Raw genomic sequence first — 24,965 nt, 5'->3', positions numbered from 1 at the left:
GTTATTTGTCTGTATGTCTCTTTGAATTGTAAAAGACAATAAACAGATTTTTGAAAAAAAAAAAAAAGCACAGTTTGTTTCCATTGCCTTACATCACTTTTAACCAAACAACTTTTACAAAAGATTAAGAGATAAATGAACCCAAAGACAAACAGGATAAACTACTTTAACGTTCAACGGTGAACATCTTCAATTTTAATCTGAATCCTCTTTAACCTTTGATTTCACTGTTGAGGACGAGTCCGCTGAAGCAAACAGAAACGTTTTCTGTGTCTTGAATAAATCATCATCACACGAGTCTCCTGATGACCAGCGGCTCCTTCTGGCAAAGGGTTCTGGGAAATGTCCTGTTAAAGTAACGTCTTCACTCCGAGTGCTGATGAACCGTCTGGTCTCACAGGCTGCATGTTGTTTTCCTGCAGTGACCAGGTTTGAACTGAGCCAAAACCCAACGGAGCAACGGCAACTTCAAGCGATTTGTGGGATTCAAACCAGCGGCCTGCAGGTCACACAACGCCTGGAGGAAGTTTGTTTTCCTTCAAAACCAAGACAAAAAATCATGTTTGGATGCATTTACTTTATGAACAGATCAAACCTTTTCATGGTCAACATCATATTTTAATCTGTTGTAAATAAAATATGTTGATCAGAGAGTTTAGAAGAACAAGAACAAGAAGCTGGTTTTGATGTAGAAAATAAAATCTAGTAAAATGAACAAACTTCTTCATGCAGGTGGGTGGTCATGAGGTCTTTTACCAACCAGTCAGTCAGTCAGTCAGTCAGTCAGTCATGTCTTCCCTCCGGTGGCCACTAGGGGTCTCTGTCTGAAGGGAGGCTTGATGATGTGCACTTTAATAAAAATGAAGCAGTGACTCCGATAGGAAACGGTTTATAAACCCGGCCTGGGATCTCCACAATAAGACCGGATTTAAAGGTCAACAAAGATTAAAACTTTGTTTTAATCCATTTATTGTTATGAAATAAAAACATGAAACCAGGCAGTCTGTTCAGCACAGATTTCTTTATTGAATGAAGCAAAACAACGCAGCAGACTTCAATCCCCTAATATGAAAATAAATAAATGATTTTTAATCTTTGTCTCTCAGAAGCTCTGATCGCCACGACTTCCTCCTCTGCTGACGATTCTTCCGGTTTCCCGCCGTCAGTTCAGCTGCACCAGGAAAATGACCAAACAGAAAAACTGAAGGCGGCAATTTGGCACGAGATGAACGCAGACCGGCGCGGGGAGGGCGGGGCTAAATCAGCAGCGCGTGATTGGTTCATCCCAAACATATCCTCAGAATAATATATGACAAAATCTCAGTGATAGGCGTTACCATGGCGACTAATTACAAATAGAGAAGCACCACCAAACTCCTTCTGATCTCTGCTAACGATGCTAAAGAGCCATAAAAGCTAAAATAAAACTCAGGAGAAGAAGCAGCTCCGATCCTCTGAGTGAATGGAGGAAACAGGAGGCGTCACTCTGACGGTTATCTGCAGCTGGAGCGGGTGTGTGGACGGAGGGGTGTGTGTGGAGTTTGTTGTGGCGACGTTAAATCAGCCGATTTCAGAGGAAACTTCAAACCTAAACCCAAATGTTTTTGCTGCATCAACTTTAACTCAATAATTACTGAATTTATGGATAAATCTGATCGATTCTGCATGAATCATGAGTGTGAGTCCAGTGCGGCCGTCTACTGCTCGCTGAACGCCTCCAGGTCGAAGGCCGTGTCCAGGAAGCGCCGCAGCTCCACCAGGTGTGTGTTCTTGTTTCCGGTGGCCGGCGCCGCCGCCGGGTCTCTGCCGGCGTACCTGAGGCATAGAGAAGGGGCGGAGTCAGAGCCGGCAGTGCCGCCAGGCCGTGACCGGGGCGACGGCGACGCTACACTTACCCGACGTTCTTGGCCTTGTTGATGGTGGTCCTGATGCGTGGCTTCACGTAGTCATAGTAACCCTGGTTCTTGTGCTCCTCCTGACACCACACCAGGTCGGCGTTGTGGAAACGCTCAAACTCCGCCTTCACCTGGTCGAACGGGAACGGGGAGAGCTGCAGGGAGAGAGGGGCGGGGCTTAACGTTTGCTGGGTTCTGCGTCTTCCTGAGACCCGACCATCTCAAAGATTGTAAATAAACTGATTTTATGAGTTCTGCTGTGATAATCGGCCCAGTCAGACTCAGAGTCCAGAGCAGCTGGAGGTGAGAGGTCCAGGGGGTTCTGTTGGGGTCAGCGGGCCGGTCCTGTTACCTGCTCCATGCGGCTGATGGCCACCGTCTCCTCCAGGCCTCTCCTCTGCCTCTCTTTGGTCAGCTCGTAGTAAACCTTCCCGGTGCAGAAGATCAGCCTCTTCACGGCGTCGGGCCGCTGCGCCGCCGGCCCGTCCTCCGGGATCAGCCTCTGGAAGTGGGTTCCTGCGCACAGGGAGGAAGACGAGGAGAGCGGAAGGTCAGGCTGAGCAACCCGGGCTAGCGGCTAGCTGCTAGCATCAGAACCACGAGCGGCGGCGGCGGCGTTACCGGGCAGCATGCCGTCGAAGCTGGAGCGGGCGTCGGGATGGCGCAGCAGAGACTTGGGAGTGAAAACGATCAGCTGAAGAAACAGGAAGTCCAACAGAACAGGTAAGTTTTCAAACTAAAAGCCCACACAGGAAGTGAAGGCTGCGGGCGGTACCGGCTTCCTGAAGGGCAGCAGGATCTGCCTCCTCAGGACATGGAAGTAGTTCCCAGGACTGGAGCAGTTCACCACGATCCAGTTACAGTCGTACAGCTGCCGGACCGCCAGGTCCTCCGTCAGGTTCTGCAGGACGGAACCACAGTCAGAACCTACAGACCCAAACACCGTACCGGTACCAGAACCTACAGACCCAAACACCGTACCGGTACCAGTTTGGGTTCTGTTTTTAGAACCACATATTGTTTATTTCCTGTTTCCCGGTGTTTCTGGACTGGACTGGACCGGACTGCCTCATTGCTGAAGGGTTCTGTAAACCTACCGGCGTGACGTCCGGGTCGTCGTTGCACATCTGGAGGAACCGTTCGGGCCGGGCGGAGGAATGTTCTGGACCCTGCGGACGCGAGCAGAGCGGCATGTTAGGAGAAGTTCTGAAGGCCGGACCCGGTTCTGGTTCCGGAGCCTCACCATGCCCTCCATGCCGTGCGGCAGCAGCAGAACGATGCCGTTCTGCCGGACCCACTTGGCCTGACCCGGGCAGATGAACTGGTCGATGATGCACTGCGCCGTGTTGTGGAAGTCTCCGAACTGGGCCTCCCACAGGATCAGCGCGTTGGGGCTCGCCATGGCGAAGCCCAGCTCGAAGCCTGCAGGGAACCGGATCAGAACCTCAGAGACAGGACCGAGCAGCAGAACCCGAGGACCCGGAGGGACTCACCCAGCACTCCGTACTCGGACAGCGAACTGTTGCAGACGGTGTAGGGAGCCTGGTCCGGCGCCAGGTGGTTCATGGGGATGCAGGTTCTCTTGTCGACGTTCTGGTCGTGGAGGACGTGGTGACGGTGGCTGAGAGGGGACAAGAAGGCTACAGAACCCATCCAACAGAACCCAGGTTGCTCTAAACAAACCGGACCTGACCAGAACCATCGGAGAGCCTGCAGCCTCTAACCCAGAAGTTCTGCCTCAACCAGAAGTTCTGCTGTCTGCGGTCCGGTTCTGGCTCTGTTTGGGTCACCAGGGTTACCTGAACGTTCCTCTCTCCACATCCTGACCCGACAGCCGGACGTGGATGCCCTCCTTCAGCAGGGAGCCCAGCGCCATGTACTCGGCCAGAGCCCAGTCCACGGTCCGGTTCCGGACCATCTCGGCCCGGCCCTTCAGGATGCGACTCAGACCTGGTCCAACAACAACAGAGTGCGTTTAGGGGCCGGTTCCGCCCAGCAGAGGCTGCTGCGGTTCCGGAGCGTTTCGGACCTCCGTGGATGGTGAAGTCCTCCACGGGGACGGAGGACGCCACCAGTCCGATCTGGTTCAGGTTCTCCTCAGACAGGCCCGTGCTCGGGCAGCTCATCGACTTGGGCTGCCCGTCCAGAGTGAAAAAACCTGAGGAGGACATTCACAACGTCAACGTTCTGGTTTCTGATCCACCGGCCGACCCGGAACCGACCCAGAACCCCCCGAGCTCACCGGGCCACGGAGAGTCCAGCCAGTGCTTGATGTGCAGGATCTTCTCGTCTTTGGAGCGAGCGAAAGCCTCTTCGCAGATCTTATCGTACTTGGCGATCTCCTCCTGCGTTCAGACACAAAACCCATCAAAGGTTCTGCAGAACCTCTGTCCTGCACCGACAGAACCTGTGACCGTCCGGTCCAGGGTTCTGGTCCAGGCTTCACCTCGTACTCCTGCCGGCTCACGGCTCCCTCTGCGATCAGCTTCTCGGCGTATTTCTGCAGAACCGGTTTCTGCTTCTTGATCTGCTTGTACATCAGCGGCTGGGTGAACATCGGCTCGTCCATCTCGTTGTGGCCCATCCGGCGGTAGCACACCTGGGCGGTAGGCACGGCGACAGGGTCAGAGGTCAGGCTGCGGCGCCGCGTTGTGGGCGGGGGGGACACTCACCAGGTCAACCACCACGTCTTTGTGGAAGGTGGCTCTCCACTCCGCAGCCACCTTGCAGACGTAGGTGACGGCCTCGGGGTCGTCGGCGTTGACGTGGAAGATGGGGGCGTTGACGACGCGGGCGACGTCCGTTGGGTACGGAGAGGAGCGGGCCATGCGCGGGTCGGTGGTGAAGCCGATCTGCAGATAGAGACGGGACGGTTAGCCGACAGGAGGTACCTCTCACTCGGCGCCCCCAGCCGGTCGGCAAGCGTCACCTGGTTGTTGACCACAACGTGCACGGTGCCGTGCGTGGTGTAGGACGGCAGGTCCGACAGGTGGAAGGTCTCATAGACGATGCCCTGGCCAGCGAAGGCGGCGTCTCCATGCAGTAGGATGGACATCACCTGGACACGGAGCGGCAGGTAGATCGGGTCGATTGGATCGGCGTCAGGTCGGTCGGGTCGATTGGATCGGCGTCAGGTCGGTCGGGTCTGTTTCGGTTTGTCCTGCATTCAGACTCACTCGCTTCCCGTCGGTGTCTCCGCAGTAGAACTGCTCCGCCTTGGTTTTGCCCTGGACCACGGGGTCCACAGCCTCCAGGTGGGACGGGTTGGCCACCAGAGACAGGGTGATGTTCCGGTCCGTGACCCGGTTGATCCGACGGTGGTACATGCCCAGGTGATACTTCACGTCTCCGGAGCCCTGAGGAAACCACAGCAGGTCTCAGGTTCACACAGGATGTGGTAACATAATGAACCAAACAACATGATCCCTCAAACACTGAAACTCAACACTAAAGTCAGATTACAGGGATTGACAACATGAGATTATAGGGATTAACGCTTTAACGGTTTTCACCCTGATGGAGTCACAGTACCTCATCGGCCGCCTCCAGTTTGGAGTCGAACTGGCAGAAGATCTGCTCCAGTTCCTTACGGATCACGTTGGCCAAAACGTTCAGCCGACCCCTGGAAACACAAAGACCATCAAATCAAGCGGCAGCAGGAAGTCAATATTTCCCACAGGGAAATTATTCTGATCCATCCAGAGAAACTCTGTCAGATTTTCACTGATATTCTGGTTACTTTTAAGTTCTTGGTGTGTTTTTTAAAAGTCAGAGGCGATAAAAAGTGACTGAAATAAAACAAATCTTTGTGGTTGGGAGTTCAACATTCCTGTTGGTGAAAACCTGCATGTAGCTGTGATTCCTCCGGTTCTGGTAATCAGTCCGTCTCCGACCCAGAACCGAGACTGAAGAAAACCTCTTACTTTATTTTAACTTTATTCTAACCTCAACCTGGGAGAAAATGTCTTTATCAGACAAAGAAGTCAAAGTTTTAAAGAATCTGCAGAGGCAGGAAGTTAAAATTTATGTTTTACCAATAAAAACATGAAACTGAAAGATTTAAAATGTTCACATTCACTTAGAAAACTGGATTTATTTTATTGACTGAAACTGGAAAATACTTAGAAACACTCAGATATGATCCTGTTACCTGTGTGTGTGTGTTACCTGTGTGTGTGTTACCTGTGTGTGTGTGTGTGTGTGTGTTACCTGTGTGTGTGTGTTACCTGTGTGTGTGTTACCTGTGTGTGTGTTACCTGTGTGTGTGTGTTACCTGTGTGTGTGTGTGTGTGTGTGTGTTACCTGTGTGTGTGTGTTACCTGTGTGTGTGTGTGTTACCTGTGTGTGTGTTACCTGTGTGTGTGTTACCTGTGTGTGTGTTACCTGTGTGTGTGTGTTACCTGTGTGTGTGTGTGTGTGTGTGTGTTACCTGTGTGTGTGTTACCTGTGTGTGTGTTACCTGTGTGTGTGTGTGTGTGTGTGTGTTACCTGTGTGTGTGTTACCTGTGTGTGTGTTACCTGTGTGTGTGTTACCTGTGCGGCATGCCCATGATGATGTTCTCCACTCCGTTCTCGGAGGATTTGTCGATGATGGTCTTCAGAGCCGGGATCAGAGACTCGCAGCCCTCCAGTCCGAATCGTTTCTCTGCAGACCATTTCTTCTGCAGGAACTCCTCAAACCTGAACAGAGCCAGAGGTCAGGTGATCCCGGCCCCGCCCCGCCGGCCGCCCCGCAGGTGAGGCCTACCTGGTGGAGCGGACCATCCGGGCCAGCAGCGTCCTCTTCTCCTCCAGAGTGAACTGCATCAATCCTGGAGTCTCAAACTTCTGGCGGATCCACTGGCACTGCTCCAGGTCGTTGATGAACATGAACTCCACACCGATGTGCTGGCAGTACGCCATCTGCAGCCACACACACACACACACACACACACACACACACAGTCTGAGTCAGAGGGTCACATGTTTACATACCCCCCCGGGGCGAAGCGTTCCCCTACCTCCAGGCGGCGGATGATCTCCTTGAGCGGCAGCGCCGACTCTGAGCCGCCGATGAAGGTGGTGGTGGGAAGCCGGAACACCTTCTCCAGGTCTGATTCGTCCAGACCGTAGAAGCCTATAAGTCCCATGATGCAAAGCAGGACAGGAAGGGAGGAAGAGGAGAAACAAGACAAAGGTGGTGAAGAAACAGAAGATTGAAGGTGAAGGAAATGAAGTTAGAGATGAAAACCAGAGGAAGAGGAGGAAGATGTGAGAGGATTAAAGCCAATCAGCATGAAGCAGATCTTCAAACAGGTCGGTTCCTCCTGATCAGAACCAAAACAGTTCAAACTCTGCAGACATCTTTGTTTCTTTCTGGAGTCCTCCACTATATTCAGGACTGAGCAGCCATGATACCAGCCGGTCCAGAGCTCCCCTTGAACCGCTCCATAACCGCTGTGGAACCGATCCAGAACCGATCCAGGTGGATTTAAAACCAGCAACCTGGTTGGGACGCTCCAAGATTCTGGAGGCTTTAGAAACGCAGTTATGTTGCCTTAGCTTCTGGTAAATACAGCATTAGCATATTGCTTTAGCATCAGATTCTGCTAAATAAGCACTAGCATGTTGCTTTAGCATCAGCTTCTGGTAAATACAGCATTAGCATATTGCTTTAGCATCAGATTCTGCTAAATAAGCACTAGCATGTTGCTTTAGCATCAGATTCTGCTAAATAAGCACTAGCATGTTGCTTTAGCATCAGCTTCTGGTAAATACAGCATTAGCATGTTGCTTTAGCATCAGCTTCTGCTAAATAAGCACTAGCATGTTGCTTTAGCATCAGATTCTGCTAAATAAGCACTAGCATGTTGCTTTAGCATCAGATTCTGCTAAATAAGCACTAGCATGTTGCTTTAGAATCAGCTTCTGCTAAATAAGCACTAGCATGTTGCTTTAGCATCAGCTTCTGCTAAATAAGCACTAGCATGTTGCTTTAGCATCAGATTCTGCTAAATAAGCACTAGCATGTTGCTTTAGAATCAGATTCTGCTAAATAAGCACTAGCATGTTGCTTTAGCATCAGCTTCTGCTAAATAAGCACTAGCATGTTGCTTTAGCATCAACTTCTGCTAAATAAGCACTAGCATGTTGCTTTAGAATCAGATTCTGCTAAATAAGCACTAGCATGATGCTTTAGCATCAGATTCTGCTAAATAAGCACTAGCATGTTGCTTTAGCATCAGCTTCTGCTAGATCCAGCATTAGCATATTGCTTTAGCTTTAGCATAACTAATATTTGACTATTGCTTTTGGGTTAGAGCAGCTATCTTTTCAGTCTGATCCAGGTTTATTTTGGTCAGGTTAGTCCAGAACTGGAAGGAAACCTTCAACGTCTGAACTGTTAGCAGCTTCCTGGCCTGGCCAGCAGAGGGCGACCTGGAGGCTGGAAACTTTTCTTCAACAAGCAGAACCTCCATGTTTCTTCTCAAATTAAACTAACAAGACGAAAATCTGAGCGCCTGCAGAGGGACGCAGCGTCTCCGCAGGGGGGAGTCCTCCATCATGATGCTGGTTGGCTGACCTGGTCGGCAGGTGTTTGGGTTCTGCAGAGACCCGTTGGCGTCTCTGACCAGACCCGTCGGCCATCTTGGCGTTTGGCTGAATTTTAGGATCTGATGCAGAAATTTGACCAACAAAAACAAAACAAGTTGAGACCAGAGCTGAGAAGAAACCAGAGGATGAACTACAAATTAAAGGTTGACGTGTTGCCATGGTTGCAGTAGGGCGGGTTTCTTTGGCGATGTAATTAGTGCATCAAGTCTGGGGTTTTCCAGCTCTGGTCTCCCAGAGGACGGGTCCAGATCTGGTTCTGACGGTAACATGTCGCTTCACTGCAGACGGATGAACAAATGAAAACAGATGACATGAACGTGTTATTATGGCAGGTGAGACGTTACTATGGAAACAGATAAGACAGGAAGACCTGGGATGGGGGAGGGGCTTCATTTCTCAGCCAACCACAGAGCTCACACAGGCTAAGCCAATCACAGCCCAGCCTGAAGACCAGGAAGTCCTGCAGCAGATCTCAGGTCTGATCTTCATTGTGGTACCAACAGAATTTCTGAGGCGTCTGATGAAACGTCTGGAAAAATCCAAAACCAGAACCAGAACGGCTCTAAAGAGGATCAAACATTTTAACTGTAGGAGCAGAACCGGTCCAGATCCAGCCTGCAGACATCAGAGGGGAGTTCTGTGATGCTTTAACTTTTACTGGCTTCGTAAAGAAATCCTGACCAACATAATCCGAGTTTAAGACAATTTACAAAATGATAAATTAACATTAAAGTGAAAACGGGATTTCATTTCTACAGGAAACCGTCTCCTCTACAGCAATTCTGAAAATATTTACGGAAAGCCGACAGACGGGGCAACAACGCGACCAAATTTCATGACAGTAAACACAAATTTGTCAAAACAGTGAATTAAAAATCTCGGTGAAATAAAACCGCCATCTTTCCTCCTGACTGACCGGCAGTTTCACTGAAATCAGTTTTTCCTCAAACTTTTGGAGCCGAGAGGAAAAACCGGTTCATCCATAAACGCCGTTTCTATCTGAAACTGTGAAAATCCTCCAATATTCCCGCGGTGTTTTAAAGGCGTGTTTTTTGGCTAACTGTGCTGCCATGTTTTCATGTGCATGCTACAATCTTTAGCAGAGAGCCCAGTTCAGAGGCGCCATTTGGCTGGAATAGGTCAGTCACTTTAAACTGGGTGAATATTTATACAATCCTTCATTTCATTGTTTACGTTTTAATCATTATTTTGTAGAAATCAGTTTCACTTTGACCTTAAAGCTGCATTATGTAACCGTTATAAACCGTTATGACACAGATAATCTGTGAAAACATCGAGCTTCCAGTGTTCCCAGTGCTAACTGGAGACAACCAGAGCCAGGAGGTGGGTCTTAGCGCTGTACATCACCATCATGTATGGGGCTGCTCATCCCTCTTTCCTCCTTTGCTCTCTGCAGCCGGCATATCCTGTCATCAATGCTAAGGCTAGTTAGCATAGCCACCGATGACAACAGATTAACGGTTTTCCTGTATGTCGTTTCTACGCCGGTAGCACATTTAGCAGCGAGTACATGAAGACTATTGACAGCACTAAAACCTGCCTCCAGGCTCTGATTGGCCGTTTTTGGTCTGTATCAATGCTAGCTCAGGCTAGCTCCAGGAGATCGTCTTTTTACAGGTTATCTGTCTCATTAGAAGTTAGGTACTACAGCTTTAACGTTTTTTATTTTCTTCTAGGTGAAAAAGTAAATGTATCTGATGTTGATGATTCATAAACGCAACGAAACGCAAAACATCCACAGAGTCAAACACTTTTCTACGACTGCTGCTAATCATATAAAGACTCAGCAGAACCGGAGGACGCTCTGCTTTGTGGTGTCCATCAGTCCCTACTGACCGCTGGACCGGGACGGAGAGGACAACTGCAGTCTGACGGACCGGGTCAGAACCGGCAGACAGATGGACCCGTTTGGGGGTCCAGAACCTGAGCAGCAAAGAGAAGCTGATCTACAGAGCAGCAGCGTCTCCTACCTCCTACCATTAGGAACCTCAGCCTCTTCTTGAGCACAGCCACGTCTGGAGGTCACCAGCAGGGGGCAGCGATGGGGAGAAACACCCAGACAACATTAATGACCGTCAGCCTGTTCGACCACCACCACACCAACACCATCCGGCCCGCAGCATGTCTGGATCTCCAGCACCGCCCGGTTCTACAGAACCTCCGGCTACGGATGAGGAGATGAAGGCCACACCATGCTGGGGTTAGTCAGAACTCGACCCAATCAGAACCATAGCACCAAGCCATTCCACCGGGACGTGGCTAATTCCTGGTTGAGAACCATAGCACCAAGCCATTCCGCTAGAGTGCGGCTAATTCCTGGTTCAGCAAAGCAACAGCGTTTCTAACTTTGGCCCAACAGGATTCTGTGTATCTGACTAGGGTCCGGTACATTCAGCTCGACCCGTTGTGGACCGGTTTCATGGTTCCATACTGTTTCTCTTTCTCTGGCTAATTAAAGCTGGGGCCGATCCATTCATCTGATCAGTTTAGCAATATGGACCAGAACCATCCCCAAACCAAAACCTTCTGAGCAGGTAAGCCTCGGGTCCACCAGCAGAACCGCTACCGGGTCAGGTTTCTGTCACAGGGTACAGAGTAACTCTGAGGTTAGACACTGTTGTGGGCTCCTTCTAAACTACAGAACATCCTGAAGATCTGGGCTCTGTGGATCAGAGGCACTCAGTCACAGTGAGCGGGTTCTGTTAGTATGTGGACTTGAGTTCTGATCGGGTTCTAAATGCTGCCTGTCTGGTACCCGGCTCAAAATTATTCTGGAGTATTCAGACTTTGCGTTTTTAAATTTTAACCAAAAATGTTGCATCAAAATAAACACAGCAATCAGAACCTTCCTCTGGTTTTCCTGGTTCTGATGGATCTCCTGGTTCTGATGGTCCATCTTTGGTGATGACCTCCAGGTCTTTGAGGTTGGTCATGACTCTGCATCATTTCATCTCTGGGGTTTCCTTTCAGTTCAGGACTAAACTAAGCGGCGACCATGTTGACCTGCCAGCCGCTCTGGGGACGGGGTCACATGACGTCCATCTCCTCTCGTCTCTCCTCCAATCACGACTCAGATCTTCACATCGACTGGAGCTAAAGCTGCTAGCAGCTATTGTTAGCATTAATTACAGACACGGAAGCTGCAGCAGTGACCCAACAAACCGCCAGCCGGTCAGAACCAACAAGCGCTGAGAGGTGATGAGTCAACAAGAAGCCACACAACCAGCATTGTCTATGTTTATATCTCTATACGTAGAGCTAGTTAAGTCAGAGCAGAACTGGAACTGATCAGACATCTTGGTGATGGTTCCTCAGGTTCAGACCAAAACCAGCCCTGATTGGTCCTCCAACAGGAAGTTTGAACTAAAGGTAAATGATGTGGAGAACCACTGCAGGGTTCTGATGGTACTACCTGGTCTCTACTAGTACCATCCGGTCATACTGGTGGTGGTGGTATCATGCTGTGGTGGAGAGTTTATTGGGTCACTTTGGACCTTTGAGCGTCACCTGAGCATCATTCAGCCACCACTGTGGACCGTGTTCTGATCCATGTCACAAAGCCCAGATCATCTCAGGATTCTAGAGCTTCACTATGATCAGTGGTGGGCACCGCTAACTAAACTATGCTAACTCTGAACATGAATATTAGCACCTCTAACTAAAACACTAGCTATGCTAACCCTGAAGTGATAATCATAAACATTAGCTGGAGGGAAAGGTGGGCCCAAACTGATGCTAGGAGGGGAAGTGGATCAAGTCGTGGGGTTCTGAAGTCCCAGTCTAGTTTCACTGGGACTCCAATCTAAAAATAGACTGGAGTGTTTTAACTCAAACTCCACCACTAGGTGGCGATCAACGTCTCGCTGGAGGCCTTAACGGATGAAAGCTGGTTTCAGTCTGAACTGGAGTTTTCAACCAGAAAACAGACAACCTGATCATTTCTCCCAGCTTTATGAGTCTTTATGAAGGAATTTTAATGACCACCGTCTAAAACAATAAGACCAACAATTATGTTGGTTTTACTGAGACAGAAGATTAAAAACGGTGATTGTAGTTTTTACTGGTTTGACTTCCAACAGAAGACAAACCAGTAGAGAAGCTCCAGTTAGCTGAAATCTGTAGGTTAATGATCTAGACGTTCTTCATATGCCAGAAGATTCCAGACGCCATGATGGACGTTTGAACGAGACGCCGGAACCTTCCTGGCATGCGAGAACGTTTCAGAGGGAACTTCTTCTGGCGCACGTCCAGGTTTTTAGTGTGGGACGCATTCCCAGCTGGGGTGAGTGTGGAGGGAAAGAGGTGGAGGCTGAGGGTGGAGGTCCTCACCCAGCTTGTCGGAGGATGTGATAATGTCAGTGGGAACGCACGAGTCCAGATCGGCGTCCATGATGCCCAGCGGGTCCAGCTGGGCCACGTGGTGCCCCCGGATCTACAGGGGGCGACACAGAACCCACCCAGGACAGGACAGGAGGAGGAGGAGTGATGAAGAGTCACGACAGAGGGTTAGAGGAGGAGGAGGAGGAGGATGGGTGGGTGGGTGGGAGGAAGAGCAACGTTAACATCAGAGTTCTGGTTCTGTTCTAGCGTCTCACCGACGTCCTGGAAGCCGGCGCTGACTGGAGCGTCGTCAAAATTCACACAGCTGATCCCCAGAGGGTCCAGGTGGGCGTTGTGATGGCCCAGGACCTGAACACACACACACCGTTAACACTCTCCACCTGCGTTTCATGTGTCAATATTCTGGTAACGTAGAAAAACTGTTTCCTGCTACGTTTCCATTAATTAAGAAAATAAATTTAAATCTTACGTATCAAATCTTTTGATATGGCTGGAAAACCACTGCATCCTATAAAACATTTAATCAGAAAACCATTTTTAATGTGTCGTTTGCATTAAGCAAATTTAGTTCATAATCCTAATTTGTGCATTAATACGATCAATGATGCTGCAGCGTTACGAAGGTTCCACCAGCAGAACCCGTTCCACGTTCTTCATTTTATCAGTTCATTTGTTTAAAGGCAGCTTTACTCATTTCATAGACTTTCATTTCTTACCTCGGTTTTACAGGCTGTTTTTACTGAAATTCAAATGAGGGGGCGGGGCTTTCTCTGGGGGCGGGACGTAGTTCCTGTTCTCATTTGCATATGAGAACAGGAACTAAAGAGCCTGAAATACATGAAGTAGCTTTACAGTAAGACCCAGCATTACAAGAAAAGTATCTTGATTTTAATGACGCGACACTCCATCTGATCTTTGCTCTCGTCTTAAGACTCATAATGCAGAAATATGAATCACATTCACCTGGATTTATTTTTAACCTGAAGCTCTGGGCTGTGACTACGGCTTCCTGTAACAAACATGGAGTCAGTTTAAATGCAGCCACTGATCCCTGGTCAGATGTTCAGCTGGTGGCAGCGATGCTGGCAGGCCAGGATCTCATCCGTGAGCTCTGATTATTAGATTTACTGTCGCCTCAGATCCGGGGTCAGGGTTTGTTTTTGCTCCACAGAGAGCAGCCAAACGCAGCTTTGGTTTGGAAGTGAAGTGGTTATGAATCTGCAGCTGGATTAAAGCAGCTGAAAACTGTCGGCCTGCAGGAGGGAAACTGACTCTCTGCTGGCTGATGGAGCGATGAACAAGTTTCAGTGTCACTGTACAGAAATAAACAGGCCACTCTTGTAAATGAGACTTTGGATCTCAATGAGACAACCAACATAAATAAAGTAACATATAAATACTCTGATATATTCTATAAGTTAGATAATATCTTCATAATAATCTATTATTTAAGCCACATCCCAGCTTTTCTTCTCCACATTAATTCACCTGGAACATAAAAGCCTCATTAGTAAAGTAATCCGTTGCCATGGAAACAATGCGGCGCTGCCTTCAGCATTGCTTCAGTCAGAAAGCAGAAAGTATTTGTTTTCAAGAGAAGAAGTGCTTCCCTCTGCGCTGGTTGTGTGGAGGAAGGTTTGATTCTTCCTCCACACTGAAGCTGAAACACCGAAACACTGCAGCAAGGAAAAGAAACGGCTTCTTCACAGCCTCAGCATGTTGAAAGTGATCAACATACCAAGACCGAACGGTCAGTTTCTTTCCTTAAGTGCCTAGTGTCGCTAATTAGCATCACAACTGAACTTACACTAATGGTACCCGGCTCAATGTTAAATTTATAATCTATTATGTTAGACTGACAGCAAAATCACAAGTAACTGGAAATAAATGTCAAAGTGAGTCTGGATAAATCTGGGAATTATTTGTTTCAGACTTTAAAGCGTTAGATTTTAAATCTCCGTTTCCCATAAACAGATCACCCTTTTTAAACCTTCACTTTGGTCAGACTTTTTATAAATAATTGTTTTTAATATTAAACTGTGTTTTCATGTGGATGAAAGAACAAAACCAATGAAAATGTTTTAGTTTTCCCAGATATCGGCAACATGGACTAGGCCAGGGGTGGGCAATCCTGGTCCTGGAGGTCCAGGGTCCTGCAACTCTTAGAGTCTCTCTGGTCCAACAACCTGAATCCAACAGCTGAATCACCTCCCAAGTGCAGTCAGGTTCTCCAGAGTCCTGCTAATGACCTCATTATTTGACTCAGGTGTGTTGAAGTGGAGATACATCTAAAGGTTGCAGGAGACCAAACCTCCAGGACCAGGATTGCCCATCCCTGGACTAGGCCCTTTTCTCTCATAACCCAGACAGAAACACCCAACGTGTTCAGAGAAATCAGAGGAATCATGGCTGAAAGATCAGAAAGAAACAGAAAGCTAAACATTTCATCTCAGTTTCCCACCGACGTTTAGTCAAGTTCAAACAATTTCACTAAATAATTTATCATTTTAAAAATATGGAGATTTTAACCAGTTAATATGCAGAAATTGAAGAGAATCTTTTCTGAGGCCCCGATTTCATAACAATGATCCAACAAAAATAGATTTTTTTCCCATTAACTCATTCCAATTACAATCTTTGTTTACACAGAAGGTACGCAGTGAAAAGGTGCAACGCCCTCACCACACCACTAGTGGGTGCTAGGTTCTGCGTTAAAAAGAAGCGCTACCTCAAAGTCGTTACGTGGATTCACATTTTCCCCGATACGGTTTCCACCAACACACACACTGTGTATGTGTGTTAGTGTGTCTGATGAGAGCCCAGGTGAAGAAAGTGGGAAACTTTGCTGAAACACGTTTGAGCTGTCAGGGTGTCCGTAGCTCTCTGGATGAAAGCGGTGAACAATCAGGTGTGTATTTTGCCACCTGGTGGTGCAGTTCACATAAAAACAACAAACTGTTGAATTTTCCAACAGAATCAGGTCCAAGTCCAGCTCAAAGTGACAGAAACTGAATCAGTTCAGGTTCATAGTTCACTGGTTCAGAGAAGGTTACAGTTTTATCTCCAGGTGAAATGAAAGGTCATGTCAGTGTTTTGGTACCTGGTAGGCTCTGATGAGGGTCTGGACAGCCAGATGATCCTCCACCAGCTTCTCCGCGTTTGGCTGAGTGCCGACCAGCGAGGACAGCTGAGGACCCGCTAGACCCAGAGGAGACTGGTAGGCGGCGCCGGGGGGCGCGCCGGCGTTGGCGTTACGGAAAAACACGTCCCACGACTGGAGGGAGGGAAGAAGAGGTCAGAGGTCAGACAGGATGGATGGGAGGAGATTTTTAACGTGTGCATGCATGTAATTTATCGTTCTCCACGTTGGGCGCCAATCTGTTGTCAAACTGTCATCAAAATCACACAGGAGCAGAAATCAGCAAAACAGAGAGGTTCATCTGCACCACAGAGATCTATAACCACAAAAATCTCTGACCCTCTTATAGTTACAAAACTTTATCAGTCCTTCTGAGATTTCACAATAGTTTTAGTGATTTGTTTTGGTGCTACTATATAAATATTTACAAGGATTTGGCAACATTTTGTCTTCAATCAAAAGCCACATGTAGAAAAAAACAGTAGAAGTCCTTTGGTGGTCAAGAACTGCAAAGTGTGAAAAAGTATTTCTCATGGAGATCAGAGCGATGCTGCTTTGCTATGAATCATTTTCACTCCCAATGCAGAATGCAGGTTGTTCATTTCACTCAGAGCTGAAACCGAGTCACAGGAGGGAGAACAGTCCAGGTCAGCGCTGTTCAGACCAGCAACCAGACCAGGCTGGGGGAGAACAGGAAGCTAACAGCGCTAGTCGTGGAGTAGCACTGAAAGCTACCGTTGGCTTGCTAACTAGCCAGACATTCTGCAGTAGAAATTAGCTCAACAACAGTCATGCTGGGTTCTTCAGGTTCCAGAAGATTAACTTCCAGGATTCGGATTGGTTTGACCACAGGAAGGGGCGGGTCCGTCTCAGGCTCCGCCCACTCTGGATCCCTGCCATGTTGTTAAACCATAGGGCCACGTGACATTCAGTGTTTAAAACCATGGTACAGTTTGGGTAACCAGTCTGGTTACCATGGAGATACTGCCAGCAGGAGAACGAGGTCACATAGCAACACAGGTTGCTAACTTTAGCAGCAACACGTCCACCATGTTGGCTCGAGCAAAACGACCCATAAACACCCAGTCAGTTCCTCCAAAAGCTTCTAGACATGGTTTAAACACACGCCAACATCACTTATGACTTATTAATACTGATGTTTATGTTCTATTCAGCATGTCTTCATTATTTTACAGTGAAAATCACATTTTAGTTTCAATTACTTTACAGTTTGGTTTCTGTAACTTAACCAAAGATTCAGAAAAACATTCCAATGAGGAGAAACGACGATTATTGTGGGATGTTTATTAATAAACAGCAGAAATTATGTTTAACCTTGCAGAGCAAGACTGGTTGTGGTTCTGGTTCTGACAACTCAGATAAATGTAACATAATAGAAACATTTCAGACATTTTCAACGAAAGCTGAACAACAGCCGACTAACTGTGATCACAGAAATGGGAGCAATACTGAGATTATGATGAAGAGACGGAGAGGCTGTGGGGCTGAATGGTCTGTCCTTCTGTGACCTTTAACCTTTTTGGTGATGTCATCAATGTCTGATGTGAGGCTGAATATCATATGAACATGAGAAACAAGTTTGTGACACTTGGACTCCAGACTCTCCTGTGAGATGCTGAAATGATGAATTCATTTAGTCTTGGTGATTACCGTAATATCCCTACTACTGTTTTGTGTCTGAGTGAGGATGCTCATACTTCCTAAACATTAGTTAGGCCTGTCACGATAGCAAATTTTGCTGAACGATTAATTGTCTCAAAAAACTATTGCGTTAGACAATAATATTGTTTGAAGATCTTTTTACACTGATTTAATGGAAATGACATAATAATTCATGTGATTTCCTGTCAAAGATAGAAACACTTTATTTTCAAAAGAACATTTAACACTGGAACTGATAAAATAAACAAAACAACCAAAAATAAAAATAAAATGGATTCTCAGTCTCCATTAACAAAAATGTACTTGAATAAAAACGCCAAAGTGTAAATAAATACTGGATTCAACCAAAAGAGTTCAGATTATGAAGTCTGTAAACCATATTGTCCTTCAGTAATCATTAGATTTAAATAGAGAAGATGGAACATCGACTACCTGATGCAATAGTTCACACTACACGTTAGTTCACTCCTACATTTTCCCCTTAAGACAATCTGAGAACGTTGATGTTCTAAGATTGTCTCTTGTGGTTTCATAACCGATCATCCTGTAGTGTGTGGTGTGTTACGGTAGATCGTTGTGGCGCTCCGATCTAAATCAGGGGTTTTCCCCACTGGGAGCTTAACGCAGCCTGTTGAATGTGACAGGTAGCCAATCAGAAAGCCGGATTCTCCTCCTGCTTTCTGAGGGGAAATTACAGAGGGGAATCCCAAACAGCTGACACGGAGCAACCCGAAGTCCAGCGGACATTGGAGATGATATGTGGAAACAACATTAATGTTTATAAAACATTTGGTGTTTTAAGAATATAGAAATGATGAGGGGAGGAGTTGGAGCCAAATTGGTACCAGTTGATGAACCCGGTAACTTTTCAGCTGTTCTTCGTTAACGGGACATAAATAGGTTCTAATGATTTTCATTCAGTCAGGACGTTACGCTGACACTAGAGACACATGCACTGCAGGTAGATTGTAGTAAAGCTTTGATTAATGCCTGGTTTTAAAATGACTTCACTGGACTTGGAGCCATTATTTTGTGCCCATTGTTGGACACCACACGGCCCGATGGAACCCGATGGAACCCGATGAAATCCGATGGAACGCGATGGAACCCGATGGAACCGTTATACCTAGGATTTCTGTCGGCTAATGTGTGATCTCTCAGGTTTTGGAAATGGGCCGACAATCGGCCAACAGCTCTAAGATGGTGTAGTGTGAACTGGACATTACACTGAGGAAATGAGGAAGGGAGGGTCAGTGGAGAGCAGCGGAGTTGAACCTTTTTTCATTTAGCGTCATCAACAGAAAGAGAAAAAGGCTGGAAGAGACGATAATTAAAATGACGTTGATAGTTTTAATTTATTGTATGATTAATCAATATATCGTTTATCGCGACAGGCCTAAATATAGTCCAGACATTACGGTATTGATTAATATAGTCCAGACATTACGGCAGCGATCGATATAGTCCAGACATTACGGTATCGATCGATATAGTCCAGACATTACGGCAGCGATCGATATAGTCCAGACATTACGGTATCGATCAATATAGTCCAGACATTACGGTAGGCATGGATCAGGACGCCTGCAAGACAGCAGGTACATCCAGAGGGTGATGACCATCACTAATCTGCAGTTACTGATTGATTCTTTTTGGTATATTTTTATTTTTATTGATTTTCTGGTGGAACCAAAACCCGCCACTACTGGCACATTGGAGTGTTTTAAACATGTTTAGAGGTTTCATGAGGATAAATAACTGAAAAAAGCGTCGCCTTTGTCAGGTTAACAGATTTAAACCCTCTTCCTGCCAGGAACCGCTCTGGACCCGGTTTCTGTTCTGACTCGGTCCGATCTGAGCTTAACACCCAACCGCTCCGGCTAGAAATCTGGACCAGAACATGCAGAGGTTCTGGTTCTGGTTCAGTGCAGCAGCTGGGCCATGTGTCGGAGCATCGGGGCGCTAAAATTAGCTGGTGTCCTTTAGCGGCGTTGCAGCAACATCGGGTCGGTTCTGATGGCAGCTGAGTCACCTTCAGGGTCCCGTCTGAACGTGGCATTTACAGGTTTTGACCCGTCGGGTCAGAACAATAGAACTACTACAGCTCAGAGGAGAAGAGGTCATCAGGTCACGCCTCCAACCAGAACCTGGACCAGCTGTCACATGACCAGACAGTAAAAGCTTGTGGATCTTCAGAACCTTCTGGACCCAAACATTTCTCTCCAGAACCAGAGGGGATTCTCATCAGACAAGCAGGAGGCACCACCATTTCTCCAGTTGATCACCCGGAGTGCCGTCCTGACCTCTGACCCCGGTCCAGCAGGGGTCGCCTCACCTTGTGGACGCTCTTGGGATTCTCCAGCCAGGCGTAGTACATCTCCTCCACGTAGTTGGAGCTCGTCCCGTTCAGGAACGGCTCCGACGCCACCGGCGCCGAGTAGCTCCTGATTGGCTGAAACGTCCTTGAGCCAGCGGCGCCGGTGGCTGTGATTGGCCGCTGCTGGGCGACAGTCTGTGCCGCCTGCGAGGCGGTGAGCGGGCGCAAGCGCGCCGCACAAGTCCTTAAGCGATGCATGAGCGGTCCTCACAGCGCCTCACACACGGTGGTGCCGATCGGTCCGATGGGCTGGACGTCCTGCGCCTCTGACAGTAAGCTCCACCCGGGCCGCCGCTGCACAGGAAGCGTCAAATCAAACGTCCACTGAGGGAGAGAGAGAGAGAGTTACGGTTCTGATCTGAGAAACCAATCAGATGTTTGAGCAGAGACTGAATAGATTCTGACCATTAAACATTATCACCATGTATTGATCTGTTCAGATGATGATTGATTAATTCTTGGAGTTTTCTTTATAACTTTGTGATAAAATTATAAAGAGCAACCACACTTCTGAATTTGATAAACCAATAAAAAGATCAATTCCCTTGATTGTTGACATGTTGTGATACATTTTGATTCATTTTAGCTCAGATTGTTGTGATCTGATATCCTCTCCTGGAGGGCCAGGAGGGTCGGTCTCCTGGAGGGCCGGTTTCCTGGAGGGTCGGTCTCCTGGAGGGCCGGTCTCCTGGAGGGCCGGTCTCCTCTCCTGGAGGGCCAGTCTCCTCTCCTGGAGGGCCAGTCTCCTCTCCTGGAGGGCCGGTCTCCTCTCCTGGAGGGCCAGTCTCCTCTCCTGGAGGGCCAGTCTCCTCTCCTGGAGGGCCGGTCTCCTCTCCTGGAGGGCCGGTCTCCTCTCCTGGAGGGCCAGTCTCCTCTCCTGGAGGGCCGGTCTCCTGGAGGGTCGGTCTCCTGCAACCTTTAGATGCATCTCTACTTCAACACACCTGAGTCAAATAATGAGGTCATCAGCAGGACTCTGGAGAACCCGACCGGTTCTCCGCAGAACCTGACTGCACTGAGGAGGAGATTCAGCTGTTGGATTCAGGTTGTTGGACCAGAGAAACTCTAAGACCTGCAGGACACCGACCCTCCAGGACCAGGACTGCCCACCCCTGTCCTATACCCAAACAACATTTTACGATTATATTAACTAAAATAAAACTCAACAGTTTTACCTCTGAACTCTGACAGGAACTGAACAATCAAAGTAAAAGTTCCTTAAACGATTGTCTGGATTCATATTTACATTTTGCATCGTTAATCATTTAATGGATATAGATGGATGTACGGTTATTCCCCTAACCGGGTCAGAACCAGGATGTAGCCAGCAGCTTGTCGGGTTCCTGCTGGTCCTGGTTCTGGTCTCCTGTGAACCCGGACCGACTGAAGACTGAAGTTACAACATCTCATCGATTTAATCCAGACATTTTAATTGCTAGCGCTAGGCTAACTTGTGCTTTGGCTGCATTTACCCAGAATGCCCTGTTCTGTAGTCCACTCCCTGTTTTAGGAGCGATCTGGTCCACATCAGGTCCGAACCAGAGTTCACCTGAACCAGACCCAGAGTTCACTTGGTGTTCACTCCTCCAAACAGAACAGGCCCGAAGGACCCGGCAGAACTCCTCAGGTGTTTGTCTCTGAACAGGTGAATCCATCAATCACGTCTTCAGATCAGGTTGTCACGGGAACCGGTTTGGAAATGAAACCCGTGAACTCGTTATTCTGGTCCTGATCCATGCCTGATGTAGTGAGTGAAAGACGATGTAATAACTTTCCTTGAACAGCCGAACGAATCACTACCAGCGCTGATGAATCTCTTTGGAAAGTATGGTTATCTTTCAGGATATAAAATTAATGTAACCTAAACACAAATTCTAACACTCAATTACATTCCTTCAAAAGAAATTCAGGAAACATCTCCCATCAAATGGAATATGAAGGAAATTAAGTACCTAGGGGTTAACATTACTAAAGGATTATCCACACTGTACAAAGCAAATTACGATAAAATAAGCCAAGAGACACAAAAAGATATAAACAGGTGGACAACTCCGCCCTTAGATCTGAACTCAAGAATTGAAACTATTAAAATGAATGTGAATGTTCCAGTCATTACTAATAGAGGTTCCTCAAACACAATTTGCAACCTGGGACAAGATAATATCAAGATTCATTTGGGGCGGTAAAAAACCTGGAGTTAAATATGAAAGACTTCAGCTACCGAAAGACAAGGGAGGTTTGGGTCTCCCAAAACTAAAGCAGTACTTTAGTGCAGCTCAGCTCAGACATGTTATATGCTGGTAAACACCAGAATACATGGCAAAGTGGAAAGATATGGAGAAAGAGTTACCCAATTCAAAGTGTTATTGGAGATGAAGATCGATACGAGAAGATCAAGAAATACATGGACCCAATTACAGTGTTTACACTGGAGTTGTGGTTCAAAACATTAAAAAAACACAAGATGAAGAAAGAAATGAAAGAGCTCAGGTGAGCAGCAAATGAAGGGTTCAAACAATGGATAAGCCAGGGGGTGACAGGATGGTGTACCCTTCAGAAAGACACGGAGCTGGAGAGTTTTCAAAACATGAAGGAGAAGTATAATTTAGATAAACATGAATTTTACAATTGAAAGACTATAATAAGAAAGAAATCAGGTGGGATCCCTCTGTGGAAGTGAATGGGGTGATTAAAATTGTGATAAATTCATTCAGTGGAACAAAAATTTAAATAATCTCTACTCTATATCAAAAACTGATGATGAACAAACACTCAACTAAATATATAAAAGAAAAGTGGGAATCAGAGTTTAACACGACAGTTTCAGATGAAGATTGGTTGGATATGTGGGAAACACATCAAACATCCACCAACTCACGGATATGGAGGGATTCTCATGGAAAAATCTAATACGATTTTTCATCACGCCTAAAGTCCAGAATAGTTATAAGGGCACAAACATGAAGTATTGGAGGAACTGTAGATCAATGAACGCAGATTATTCTCACATATTCTGGAAATGTCCTAAAATTGTCCAATTTTGGAAAAATGTTCATGAAACTGTGGAGAAGATTCTGTGATATGATATTCCTATGAGTAGTGTGGTACTATATCTGTGCAATTTTAACAATATCAAAGTAAGGGTAAAAGACAGGTATCTGATTAAGATATTGTTAATAGCTAGCAAGAAAGCTATTATGAGGAAAAAAGGCAGACCCCCTTGTCAAGAACAATGGACTGGAATAATAGAAGAAATCTACATCATGGAAAAACTGACATCGTTTGAGACTTCAGCAAACACAAATGGAAGAGAAATGGAAGAAATGGACAATATTCAAGACAAAAGACAGCAACAAAAATAAAGAACTAGACAAACTAGACGGACCAAGATCAAATAGAGGAACAGCTCCCAGGCTAAAGTTTTCTGTTATGTTACATTGATTGTAAAGTGATCATGTACATTGTATATGTAAACAAAAGTGAAAAATACTAATAAAAAGTTCAATGATAAAAAAAACAGCAACTGCAGAAAACAGCTGAAACACTGACTTCCTTTAAATCTGGACTAAAAACCCACTTGTTTAGAATTGTATTTGAAACGTAATCAATTACAAATTATTGATGGAACTTGACTTAATGTTGTGTTTTGATTGTTGATTCTATGTTGCATTGTGTTTCTGTGTTTGATTTGATGTAAAGCTCTTTTAAATGCCTTGATGCTGAAATGTGATATACTAATAAAATTTGATTGATTGATTGATTGATTGATTCTAATTAAAACGTTCATTAAACAGAAGAACATTCATCAGAGTGAAACTCCTTTCTGGACTTGATGCTGCTCAGACATCCAGCTGGTTCTGGTCCAGTCACCAAGGCAACCAGCTGGCGTTCTGGGAAGTTCTGACGAACTTCTCCACAGTTCGTGTCCCTCACCTGAAACTTAACCGGTTGGTTCTGGTTCGGTCAGAGCCGTCAGAACCTCCGCCCAGACCGAGCTGGAGGTTCTGTTTTGACCTTGTTGTGCGGCTCCAGTACCCGTCTGGACACGCCCACCAGCGGTCCAGCCGGCCCTCTGATTGGCTACTCGTCAGAAAGCCCGTCCGGCTATTGGCTACTGAAGCTGTCGGTAACTTTGTCCTTTCGCGAGTCATGAGTTCCTCAAAATTACAGACAGCTTATTAAAACTCTGGAAACTCAGCTGCTGGGAGTGATTTAACGGTTAAAAACTGCTCCGACAGGCCAAATAGTGCGGGATACTCCTCCGCAGAGAGGCCGATTACCTTCATGGCTGAAGCATCAGGTTATGTAATTAGCCGGTTAGCTCCGCAGATAACCTGGCGCTAACCAGAGTAACTCAAAAAATGAAAATGGACTCAACCGAACCCCAGAGGAGTGACCGACCCGCCTCAGGTGGGGCTGTTTTTCACAGGTGACCTCAGAGTTCAGCTCGGACTGCTGTTAGCTCACACGAGGCTAGCGGCGCAGCATGCTAACACCGAACAGGGTTTAGAAAATGTTTAAACTCTGACAGAAATCCTCCTTCATCACACAGACAGCAACAGGCCGTCTATACTCACTCTACTCCCCAGCATAGAGTGCTTTGAGCTGGGTACTAACCTCCAGAAGAGTCCCAGCGGCTCCGCTCTCGGCCAGTTACCCCCGGACGCCCTTCTCTCCCGGTGAAGTGATGACAGCAAGGACGTCGCTGACGTCACGACGTACAACAGGAGGAGCGGGACTCGGGGAAAACTTTATAAACTTTATAATTTCTACAAGTTATTTTTATGCTGGTCTTTCGTGCTGGTGTACACTCGCATGGTATTTAGCACACATTTTCACAGATCTATTTGTGAAAAAAGCAATTGTTTTTCCACAAATACTGTATTTGAAATAAGAATACTCTTTTTTACAGTAG

General features: G+C 46.9%; 1 protein-coding gene across 4 annotated transcripts; it reads right to left on the bottom strand.

Annotated features, from left to right (window-relative positions):
• Window positions 1-1,001: 1,001 nt before the first annotated feature.
• Window positions 1,002-24,778, bottom strand: ogdha (oxoglutarate dehydrogenase a). 4 transcript variants are annotated; one of them, XM_044112243.1, is made up of 25 exons: window positions 24,668-24,778; window positions 20,009-20,374; window positions 15,952-16,125; window positions 13,131-13,199; window positions 12,840-12,942; window positions 10,481-10,525; window positions 6,896-7,011; window positions 6,643-6,797; window positions 6,429-6,575; window positions 5,427-5,517; window positions 5,072-5,251; window positions 4,825-4,953; window positions 4,568-4,747; window positions 4,342-4,494; window positions 4,138-4,240; window positions 3,925-4,053; window positions 3,695-3,845; window positions 3,389-3,516; window positions 3,139-3,317; window positions 2,993-3,064; window positions 2,671-2,796; window positions 2,517-2,589; window positions 2,248-2,411; window positions 1,896-2,050; window positions 1,002-1,815 (listed from the first exon to the last, which is right to left on the bottom strand). In XM_044112243.1, exons 2-25 carry the CDS (start codon window positions 20,246-20,248, stop codon window positions 1,698-1,700), a joined length of 3,180 nt encoding a protein of 1,059 aa, XP_043968178.1. In that variant the 5' UTR covers window positions 20,249-20,374; window positions 24,668-24,778; the 3' UTR covers window positions 1,002-1,697. The 4 variants fall into 4 exon arrangements, with proteins under 4 accessions (XP_043968178.1, XP_043968175.1, XP_043968177.1 ...); XM_044112240.1 differs by lacking the exon at window positions 13,131-13,199; XM_044112242.1 differs by lacking the exons at window positions 10,481-10,525; window positions 12,840-12,942 and having other exon boundaries at window positions 13,106-13,199.
• Between the last annotated feature and the right edge of the window lie 187 nt (window positions 24,779-24,965).

The sequence above is a fragment of the Gambusia affinis genome, linkage group LG03 (genome assembly GCF_019740435.1).
Source record: "Gambusia affinis linkage group LG03, SWU_Gaff_1.0, whole genome shotgun sequence".
Taxonomy (NCBI): Eukaryota; Metazoa; Chordata; class Actinopteri; order Cyprinodontiformes; family Poeciliidae; genus Gambusia; species Gambusia affinis.
Note: the sequence above shows the minus strand (reverse complement) of the source record. Positions and strands in the feature narration are given on the sequence as shown.

Bases quoted from the DNA above. Each gene is read 5' to 3' on its own strand.
- ogdha (XM_044112243.1), bottom strand. From the start codon at position 20,248: ATGCATCGCTTAAGGACTTGTGCGGCGCGCTTGCGCCCGCTCACCGCC. The intron at 16,126-20,008 runs GTGAGGCGACCC...CCCTCCCTCCAG, and splicing joins ATCCCAAGAGCGTCCACAAG to TCGTGGGACGTGTTTTTCCG. The intron at 5,518-6,428 runs GTAACACACACA...TTGTGTTTCCAG, and splicing joins ATCATGGGCATGCCGCACAG to GGGTCGGCTGAACGTTTTGG.